We start from the raw sequence: 10,827 nt of genomic DNA, 5'->3' as shown, positions 1-10,827 counted from the left end.
TTTTTTTCTATATTGTCCGTCGATCCAATATTTCTAACATTGTACCGATCTTAAAATCCTTTTTTATTTGAAAATTTTTGGGAATATTGGACCGGCAAACCTCGTACCTATAGTTCGACACCCTATTGCCACAAGATAGTGATCCGAGGTCTTGATGATTGCACATTGGACTAGGCGGTATGAAGTTTGAAACATCATGATTACCCCCAATATAAGGCAATTAAATAAAAAGAATTTAAAACCGATCCAATGGCAACATTGAACCAAAGGCTAATCTAGGAAGAAAAACAAATTGTGGGAACATTCATGAAAAATTGAAGGATTTTGTATTATTCCTTTTGTTTTCATTCATGTTCATACCTAAATAACCCCGGTATCAACGCATATTTTAAATATTATATATTACTGGAACCTCGCTTCTAACCTCACTTTTCGATATAAGGTTGTAACCCCATATAAACTCGTAATTAGGGTGAAAGAGCATGTGGTAGTAAATAACGCATCTGGTTTCATAATATCCCTAGATTATAAAAAATACATGTATTAGTTTCTTTCTTCATGTAATAATTCATGCTATAAAATCCCCCTCTCAATACCTAAAACAAACTTTCAGCATCTACGGTCACATTTGAAAGTTCTACTATAGAGGAAATAAATAAGGAAAAAGTTTACAGAGAGCCAACGCTCTAAGCCACGTCATCAAAATTTTAGGTGGTTTTGATGTCTAAATATCTTCAAATTGAAGATCTCGACATCAAGGTGTATGGACATAAAAAAAAAATGGATTTCAAGTTTTTTAATATACTGCATACATTTTTAAACAGTCAATTTGTCAATTTTTCAAAATTTTTGTCGTAAAATCAGCCCGAACCTCATTATTTTTTAAGCCTTAAATTTTATAATTAAAAATAAATGTATTTTAAAGCTGCCACGAAAATTTTCAATATTAAAATCACATGCACATGTCTCAAGACTATTTGAAAGTACGCTTTATTTCCATCATTTAGAACCTCAGCTCTATATACAAACGGCACCCAATAAATACTAAGGGGAAGAAAGAAGTAAAGAGGGGCAATTGCCCAAACCTGCCCAGGCTTGAGTCCCAGCCACCGGGCCACCTGGGCCGGCCTTCCACAGGCCCATTCGGAGTCCTGGGGTCCTAGCCCAAGCCTGGTTCTAGCATTGGGCATTGTGGCTTAATGAATAATCGGATCAGACCAGACCCATTCTTGACAACAGGCACCAGATACCGAGCGTGGCTCAGCTTCGGGCCAAGTTCTGTAGCCTGGGCCGCGCCTTTCCCGGCCTGGCCGTCCCAGGCTGAGAAAAGAGAGGCTAACTGATGATGCTCGCTCAATTGTAACAAATTGTAGAAGTACTCTCAAGAGTCAAATGACTGGAATGAGTAAATCTGACTTCCTTAAAAAATTGGCCCACTCACGTCCGATATTTTCGATAACCTCCCTTAGTCCTCCCCCAAAGCCGGCAACACTCCCCCACTCCTTCAAAAACCGGCGACACCACGTTATTATGTCTCCAAACCAGTGGCATTCTCATACTTGCAACCTTCTCTTCCTTCCATTTTCTCTCTCTAGAATTTCTCTCTCCTCATTTTTCAGTATCTCCCTTCGAAATTCACATTCTTAGACCAAAAAATGGAGAGATTTTACAGATACGGCCTAGAGAGAGAAACCCAATGAAGCAAAGAAAGAGATTTTAGAGAGAGGGGTCTAGTGAGAGAAAGGACTAGAGTTTCTCTCCTCAAACCAGGCCTGGCGTAAAACCTAAGAAAAGAAAGAAAATTGAACTCCCATACGTGGGGAATGAAGTAGTAGAGAGAGAAAGGAGAGGAGAGAGGAGTCTACGGTTTACATTTTAGAGAGAGAAAGAGGTCTGTCTTGAAAAGAGAGAGGTAGGGTGGTCCAAAGAAAGAGAAACAAATCAGATCTTGCTGGTTTATCTAGAGAGAATAAAATACAGACGAGAATGGCGCTTACAGAGAGAAAGTGGAGGTGTGTGTTTTTAGAGAGAGAAAGATAAGCACGCAGAGGGGGTTGAGGTGGCAGGTGACGTTGGGTGGTGGCGACGCGTAGCAAGGCGCCGCACCATGGACGAATCAAGACAAGGGGCCTGAGCCCTAACCTCCTAAAGTAACCCTATTATTATTTCTAGAGAGAGAAACTTAGAAGCACCGCTTCTTGGCTCCACCCACCGCCTTACGCATGGCCACTTTCTCTCTCTACAAGCTTTTAGTGGGTTTTCTTTGGCTCACCGGCATGTGCCATTTTGCATCCAGTGAGAAAAGCCACGAAGTAAACCAAGGGTTAGAGAGAGAAAGAGAGAGCTGAGGCAATGGCGGCTATAGCCTGAATCCGGCCAAATATTTTACCCATTTCCGGCGAGCTTATCACCGCCTGACAAGTAGTATAACATGGTGGCTTCTTTCTAGGTTTTGGGGAGTTTGGGCTTTTGCTTTCTCTCATTCTCTCTCTAACGGGTTGCACCATTTCTCCGGTTTTCGTTGTTTTACTACCTCTTTCTCTCTCTACCTTGGCTTTTTCTGATGGTTGGGTACATCATTTCGACTGTTTTTGTTGGTTTTTGATAGCTCACGAGCTCTATCTCGGATTTTTTGTTTCCCATCTTTCATCTTGTCCTATTTGGCTTTTTCAGTCTCTCTCTTTCTGGTTTTTGATTCTTCAGGTGATCTTACCGTGTATCTTCTTCTTGATTTTGATTGTGTAGGTTAGCGATCTCTCTCTGTTGGATCACAGCAGCTATCTCTCACTAAAATTCTTAGGTTTTGGATCACAGGCCCTCTCTCTCTCTAAAATTTTCAAGGTTTGTGAATTACGGGGCACAGTCCTTGCTTCTTTGGTGGCGATGAACCATGTTTTCTCTCTTATTTTAGGGGTTTCATGGTTCTCGCTTGTGGGTGAGATTTGGCCCGAAATACCATTCTCTCCAGTTGGGAGGTTTTCCCTGAGTGACCTTTCTCTCTCTAAGATTTCTTAGGGTTTCATGTTCGGATAAACTCTAACCCTAACGGCCTTTCTCTCTCTAAAATTGCTGAATCTGGGATTTCTTTTCATGATTTTTTAGCCACCTTCATGATTTATTCGGCACTGTTTGACGGCAGTCCGGGCCCAAGGATCTTTTCTTTGGGCCGTCTTTTTCCTTGTATGGATAAACTGATTTTTTATAGAAAACCACGGTGGGGACTCTGTTTTTGTTAGTACGATAATGTTTATTACAGTAGGTACTTTCTCTCTCTAGATTTTTCTCCAGACTTTTCCGTGGATCTTCTTAGAGATATATACCTTAAGGGTTTCCCTAAGATTACAATGTAAAAAATATAAATTAACAATCTTGTATCAACTTTGATCGCCTACTAAGCTTTGAGAGAGAGCACTAAGTTCAGTGACAGAAAGCTTCAGAGTTTAGTGACAGAAAGCTCCACAATGAGCAACGGTCATCTTCAAGAGGAAGAAGGCGAAGAGAGAAGCTCGCCTGCCCCGGAAGAGGAGACACCACCACCACAAATTAAAACGGACGATATGATCGAAAAAGAGGACTTACAGGTCGATATTGTGGCGGAGAGTTACGGAGAATTTCTCCCTCTAGAAGTGGATGATCCTACCCCAGCCATCTTCTATGGTGTCTTTCCCTCTCTAGATGAGTTCCCCTGCTTCTCCGCCTCCTCTTCTCACTCTTCGAATTCATCATGCTCCTCCTCGTCTTCGAGTTCAGCCACCCCATGGTTGCAACAAAACGAGGAGAAACCAGCCACTGCAAAAGCTAGCGGTGAAAGTAGCAGTGCTTTCCTAGATCCAGTGCCTGAAGACAAAATGGAAATTCTCGCAGAATTAGAAGACATGGAGCTCTTGGATACACCGGACCTATGGGATCCACCCTCTTCTCCCTTCTTCTCTGAACCGACGACCTATAATGGTGGTTCCGGTGATTTCAGTGGTGGTTCTCAAGTTTCACCCACAAATGATGAAGACTCACCTTCGGATGAGCTTGCTAAGGTGTTCTTTGAATGGCTTAAATCGAACAAAGAATCAATTTCGCCAGAAGAGTTGAGGAGCATAAAGCTTCGTCGCTCCACCATAGAGAGTGCGGCTCGGCGACTAGGTGGTGGTCGGGAGGGCATGATGCAGCTCCTCAAGCTTATATTAGCATGGGTACAAAACCACCACTTGCAAAGGAGGAGAAACGCTGAGTCTCTCTCTCTCCAAAACCAGCCCCACCCACTTTCCCTCTCTAACCCGCCCCTCTGCAACCCTTCTCTCTCTAACCCACACCTCTCCAACCCTTCGCTCCCTAACCCATCTCCCTCCACCCCTCCTCTCTCTAACGCATGGGTGGCTTCAGCTCCAAACTATGTAGACCCATGCATGAATGCATATCCTCTCCCATCCCAACTCGGCTGCCCTGACCTAGGTTTCAGCCATGGTGGTCCTGATAATATGTTGTTGGGCGATGGGGTGTATGGTGGGAACAGATTTTCTGGTTGTCAGGTGAATTTTCAGGGGGAGCGCGGACATTTTCCGGTTGATCCTGGCCATTTCCCTTTGGATCACAGTAACTTCCCAGCGATGTGGGCGGCCCACCACTCGATCCTCGGCCTGAACCCAGGTGGCTCGTTTCTAGGGTTTTCGAACCCGGCCATGGTGCATGGTGATTGCACCATGGCTTCAGCTACGAAGGAGGCGAGGAAGAAGAGGATGGCGAGACAAAGGAGGTTTCTCTCTCATCATCACCACAGTCATGGTCACCATGGTAGGCACAATGGGGAGCATGGGAGAGGGATGCAGGTTAATGAGGAGGGTTTGGTGAGTAATGGGGGCGAGAAGAGAGGAGTGTGGTCTTCGAGCTCTGTAATGGAGGGCGGTGTATCTGATCATGTTTTGGTGCATGGTCAGGGTTTCAATAGGCATGTGGCTTCTGAGAGGCGCCAGGTTTGCTTCTCTCTCTAGGATAAGGTTTTACTTACTGTTTTTCTCTCTAGATGAAGGTTTGGCTATTACTCTCTTTAGTTGAAGGGTTGTTTTTCTCCCTCTTTGGTGAATGGTTGCTTTGCTCTTTCTCTCTCTAGATGAAGGAAGGCTTGTTTCCTTTGTTCCCTAGGGAGTGGTTGTTTTACATTCTCTTTCTCTCTCTGATTGAGAGGAATCCGCGTTTCTCTCTCTAGGAGAAGGGTTGTTTTGCTCCCTCTTTTCTCCCTCTCTGTAAATCATCATTTTGATGTCTCTCTTTGTGAGGGGCTGTTTTGATCTTGCTTTCAAAGGTGAATGGTTGTTTGGCTCTCTCTTTCAAGGTGAACAGTTGGTTTTCGCTTTTCTCTCTCTAGGTGAAGGGTTATTCTGTTCTCTCTTTCAGGGCTGTGTTGCTCTCTCTCTCTCTCTCTAACGCTCTCTCAGTATGAATGGTTCTCTCTCTCTAAGTTGGGTGTAATATGGCGTACAGGGGTGGAAGCCAGAGAAGAACCTGAAATTCTTGCTTCAGAAGGTCCTAAAGCAAAGCGACGTGGGCAACCTTGGCAGAATCGTCTTGCCAAAAGTAATCTCCGTTTTGTCACCTGTTGCTTCTCTCTCTCTCTCTCTCTTCTCCTTTCTCTCACGCTTAAAACCTCATATAAAACCCTTGAAACTTATTCTCTTGTGAAAACAGAAGGAAGCTGAAACCCATTTGCCTGAGCTCGAGGCAAGAGATGGCATCACCATTGCCATGGAAGATATAGGGACCTCTCGTGTTTGGAACATGCGTTACAGGTATGAATCTCTCTCTCTCTCTCAATTGTTGGATGCCTCTTTACTCTTTCCCCTTCTCTCTCTGTCTATCACATTTCTCATGTTTTTTAGAAAGCTTCTTTCTCTTGTATTTGAAATTCAAAAAACAGTTTTATGGTTCTCTCTCTCTTGTTTTCTAAATTTAAAAACTGCTTTATGGTTTTTTGTGTTTTGCACCAGATTCTGGCCCAACAACAAGAGCAGGATGTATCTGCTTGAGAACACGGGTACGCCATGCACCATCTCTCTCTCTCTCTCTAAAATTAGGCTTTTAGTGCTTGCATGCATGCTGGTGCTTTTTATTCCAAGTGTTTAATGCTTAAGAGTATGTGTGATAATGCAATGGCAGGGGACTTTGTTCGCTCTAATGGCCTACAGGAAGGGGATTTCATTGTAATTTACTCCGATACTAAGTGTGGTAAATATGTAAGATTTTCCTCTAATACTTTTTGTTTTTGTGCTTTTGGAGATAGTTCACAATACTATAGTTCATGTTTTAATTCTGGTAAATATTATGCTCTCTATGGAAGTATCTCTTTGATATTTATCTATTTTCAGTAAATGTGCGAGTTTCTCTCTCTACAACAATTCTCTCTCTACAAATCCTCTTTTGCTTGTTTTCTATTATTCTCAGTACATAAGTTTCTCTCTCTAAAACTATTGGCCTTTGATTTCACTGCTGAACTAAGTGGCCATCATATTTCTTAGCTTGCTGCTATTTCTATTGCAGTTATCTATATCTTCTCTCTCTCCTCTTTCCATCTCTCCCCATAATCAGTTCTCTCTCTCCTCTCTCTCTCTACTCTTTCCATCTCTCCCCATGAATTTCTTAGTTTATGTTGAATCTCTCCCTCTCTCTCCTCCCAATCTCATGATCTCTCTCTACTTTCTCTGCCCTCATATACTCACCAGACTTCTCTCTCCTACATTTAGTGGCTTTTTGTTGAATCTCTCTCTATTTTTTGAGGAACAGTAACAACACACTCTCTCTCTACACAGATGATCAGAGGCGTCAAGGTTCCAAGACAAGAATCGAAGGCAGAAACCAAGATGCCTATGATCAAAGTCCAGAAGACATTGCACGCCTCCTCTATAAAGCCACCACCACCTTCCTCTTCCACTCATGGTGATGATGCCTCCTCTCTCCTCGAAGCTGTCACGTAACACTCTCTCTCTGTAACCTCTCTTCTCTCTCTATAACATACATATCCGTGTATCCAACAAAGGCATTCTCTCTCTCTCTCATCAATGATCAACCTCTCTCATAATCACCTGAATTTCAGAACTAACTTCTCTGCCTGTGTTTCAGCTCTATAACAAATTACATGTTTTCTCACCCCATTGCATCTTTCTTAACCCATTTCTCTCTCTCTAGCACAGGCTCTCTCTCCCTAGCTCATCCTGTGCATGATGTTGGGCGTTCAACTTGAAATCTTCTTCTGGATAAATAATGTATCTAGTTTTGGATATATATTATTCATCTTCTCTGAAGGGTGATGATTAGAAGGGTGAAGAAAAATGAAATGTGGGTATTTAGAAGGGTTAGAAAAGAAAAAGAAAAAAAAAGAAAAGGGAATTGTGTTGTTGTAAGGATCTTGAAGAGAGCCTATGTATTTTTGTATCCTCTTTTTCAAAAAAATTGTTGTTATCAATCAATTGTTAGTATTGTTATTCCTATTTTGAGTGAATTTTGAGGGGATATATGTAAGTTATGGATCTTGGAAATTGTCATTCTCGAAAAATGATCGCCGTGTTTATGGACTTTGGATCTCAAATGTTGACCAGGTGAGATGAAAGAGGTGGTTGGATTTTAGTGAGAAAGCGGGAAGAGACAAAGATGAGAGGGTAGATTAAGAATAAATGCTTGATTTGTAACTAACTTGATTCTTTAACTCTTGACCAAGAAGATCCATATGATGGGTGTCTTTTTTTTTTTTTTTCTTCTTCTTCCTTCAAGTAATCCGTTTTCATAGTACTATGTCTCAAGTTCCAACTTTGTCAAAAAAAAATAAAAGAATTATTTCTTAAAAATAATAATCTAGCTAGCTAGGGTTTTGAGCGGGCATCACACCAGTCATATTAGTTGTTAATGTGGGAAATGAGAGGAAAATAATTACAAAGAAAAAATAAAAGAGGTGGTCAGTCTGGAGTCGCTTATCCGTAAGCAATGGTGAGCAGTAGTGTTCAGAAAAATACAGATTCATTAGCTCGGTGACCCCGGTCATCCGAATTGTATGGTACTGTTATTTTTTAAATTTTTTGAGCGAACTACAAAATGACAAAAATAATATCAAAATTCCAAATGAGTAAATTTTGGATTAAAATTACATGGAAAGTTGCTCAACCTGAGATTTTTTATCTTTTTTAATATTGTCCTTAGGTCTAAAGGTATCATCTTTGGACTGCATTTTATTTTTAGTTTTTTTTTATAGTAGGTTTGTTCCCTAATGTTCGGGATAGTGTTGAATCGGTTTGATGTTAGCATCATCGAATCACCTACTGCTTTCTATGGTACTCTTGGAAGAGGTCTGGAGTTGGCATCCTCGGATCGCGAAGGTAACTTTTTTAGGCTCTAATTTGTCAAGAACGTCAATATTGAAATTTTTTAGGCTCTGATTTGTCAAGAATCTCAATATTGAAATTTTTTTAGGCTCTGATTTGTCAAAAATCTCAATATTGATTTTTTTAAAAAAATTTGAATATAGGCCTTGCCGCTTTTGATATATCCAAATTATAGATTATCCTGAAATGCATATTTTTATGCATGTTTGGCTGAAGCTTTGTAAATACCAGAGGGGGAGGCATGATCACGAAGGGTGGAGAATGCAGTGCAGAGGGTTTTTCAAAGGGAAATTTCAAAAGGCTATACGTTTTTCTCATTAGGATTGGGGGTTTCTTTGCTAGAAGGAAGGGCTCAAAACATGATCCAGTTGTGAAGTGATGAAATAAGGGTTAGGTTCTAACAGAGTGTATTCAGTGGGCTTGGATTGAACTGCAAATGAACATAACCACGGGTAATCCTCTCAGAGAAACCCCATGGTGGTTTTTTTCTATGCCGTTGATTTGTTGGACGAGAGAAAGAGGAGAGGGTGTCTTGGATTTGAAGAAAGGTTAGGCCTAGTGAGAGAGAGAGAGAACCGTTCAAAATTTTAGCATCTCCGAAATTTCGTAGTCTTTACTGAATTTTTGGGAATTCAGATATTAGACGGTTATCTGGATATAGAAGGATACGATTTAAGCCCATCAAACATGGTGCACTAACTTTCATAATTAGAATTATATTAAATTCTATAATATCATTTTTCTTATCTTAAAATATGAATGTTAACAAACATAGCCTTAATAAGCAATCAGCTGCCCATTTTGAGACCACCTTCTCTACTCTTAGATGTCCAACCTCGGATTGCCTTTTGGACTTGGAACTGCCTCTCACACTAGGGCACTGCCCTACCAAACAAAAAACTAAAAAATAAAAAAATGGTGTATTTTTTTTATTTTTTATTTTAATGTCTGTACATGAATTACTCTATTTTTTATTATTTTTTGGGTAATTCAATGAAGGGAATGTGCTTCTACCCGTTTTTGAAATCGTTAGTGGTTTGTTAGGGGAAAATGGAAGCCCTTGGCCGGCCGGATGTGGTGCTACCACCACAACCCCAAGCCCTAAATTACTCTTACCTTTTTAGGGGTCTGGATCATTTGATACATAATTGAAACGATTTGGATCGATACATTAGATGGGCAACCGAAACCCCGATTTTCAGGTTTCAAAACCCTTTTTTGTGAATATCCTACTGATGGAGATAGGACTCATGGATACGATGATGCGAATGTCCATGTTTTTTCTTTGAAAAAGACCATTCCATAGGACTCATGGATACAATGATGCGAATGTCCATGTTTTTGCTTTGAAAAGACCATTCCATATGTTAAATATTATTGAAATATGTATTGTTTTAAGAGAGCATTAGATTTTTAGTTCCACTGGGAGAAAAGGTATCCTTAAATAGGATAAAGACGCGGTTAGCATGCGGCCAAGTTCGCACACTTATAAATGCAGTTTTGGCAATAAATATATTTTTTAAATATAATATGATCTTAATTTTTAGAGAATATATAATCTAGATTATGAATATAAATAAATAAATAACATGTATAAATGTAGCTTTGGCAATAAATATATTTTTTAAATATAATATGTTCTTAATTTTTAGAGAATATATAATCTTTAACATGGAGATCATGAATATAAATAAATTTTAAAAACTTGAAATAATAATTATATTAAAAAAAATATTTGGACCTTTAGTTACAATTGATTTTTAGATAGACCACCTATTTGTATCTATTTTTTAAGATGGATGAAGATGAATGCTTTATATTTCATCATTATCATAATTTTAGTTTTTTTTCAATTAATTGAGGTCGGTTTCATGAATCATGATTCTCTTTCCATTCAGGATGTTTTATACCTATGGACTGGATATTCTACAAACCAGCCCGCATGAAACAATTGTTCATTTGATAATACCCTACTTACAAGGAAAGGATTCATGGATAGGAGTGTTTGTGTTTTTGCTTTGGAAAGGATTCATTGATAGTAGGGTTTGTATTTTTGCTTTGGGAAAGTACTGGGTGTTATTTCAAAATACCATTTTGAAAATTATAATATTTGAAAATGTATTATTTGTTAGTGTGAATTTTAGTCCCATAGTGAGAAGCATAGAAAGCTCCCCCTTAAAAATATACGACACAAGCCTCTGAAACTTTAAAGTTGAAAAATTTTACATCCAAAACCCCATCAAACTGCATCTCTCTGATCCACTTTTTAGCTGATAAAGACTCATCCTCTAATCCTAGCTGGTGCTCAGATTTTAACAAGGCATAACCCCTGATATATTAGAGGTGTAGCAGAGTATAACAAACATGATGCTTTACATTGCAGAGAGATTTTACATTGGTTTGAAGAAATCCTTCTACTGGTATTTACAAGAACTAGCCACAAAATTGAAACCATGTAGAATTATGAGAG

General features: G+C 39.8%; 1 protein-coding gene and 1 long non-coding RNA gene across 7 annotated transcripts; one reads left to right on the top strand and one right to left on the bottom strand.

Moving 5' to 3' along the window:
• The first annotated feature begins 2,278 nt into the window (after positions 1 to 2,278).
• On the top strand, positions 2,279 to 8,978 carry ABI3 (AP2/B3-like transcriptional factor family protein). Of its 6 annotated transcripts, none has more exons than XM_020671917.2 (8): positions 3,015 to 4,964; positions 5,473 to 5,565; positions 5,677 to 5,777; positions 5,976 to 6,022; positions 6,145 to 6,221; positions 6,795 to 6,955; positions 8,231 to 8,351; positions 8,574 to 8,978. In XM_020671917.2, exons 1-7 carry the CDS (start codon positions 3,462 to 3,464, stop codon positions 8,241 to 8,243), a joined length of 1,995 nt encoding a protein of 664 aa, XP_020527576.2. In that variant the 5' UTR covers positions 3,015 to 3,461; the 3' UTR covers positions 8,244 to 8,351; positions 8,574 to 8,978. The 6 variants fall into 6 exon arrangements, with proteins under 6 accessions (XP_006852120.3, XP_020527576.2, XP_088725166.1 ...); XM_088869040.1 differs by having other exon boundaries at positions 3,462 to 4,964; positions 8,228 to 8,351; XM_088869041.1 differs by having other exon boundaries at positions 3,462 to 4,964; positions 8,228 to 8,351; positions 8,589 to 8,709.
• Positions 3,216 to 5,630, bottom strand: LOC148781844 (uncharacterized). Its single transcript, XR_016057148.1, has 2 exons — positions 4,012 to 5,630; positions 3,216 to 3,837 (listed from the first exon to the last, which is right to left on the bottom strand). It is a non-coding gene; the product is annotated as an uncharacterized LOC148781844 (long non-coding RNA).
• Positions 8,979 to 10,827: the final 1,849 nt, after the last annotated feature.

The sequence above is a fragment of the Amborella trichopoda genome, chromosome 6 (assembly GCF_054954075.1).
Source record: "Amborella trichopoda isolate Santa Cruz 75 chromosome 6, AtrichopodaSantaCruz75HAP2 v2.0, whole genome shotgun sequence".
NCBI classification, from domain to species: Eukaryota; Viridiplantae; Streptophyta; class Magnoliopsida; order Amborellales; family Amborellaceae; genus Amborella; species Amborella trichopoda.
Note: the sequence above shows the minus strand (reverse complement) of the source record. Positions and strands in the feature narration are given on the sequence as shown.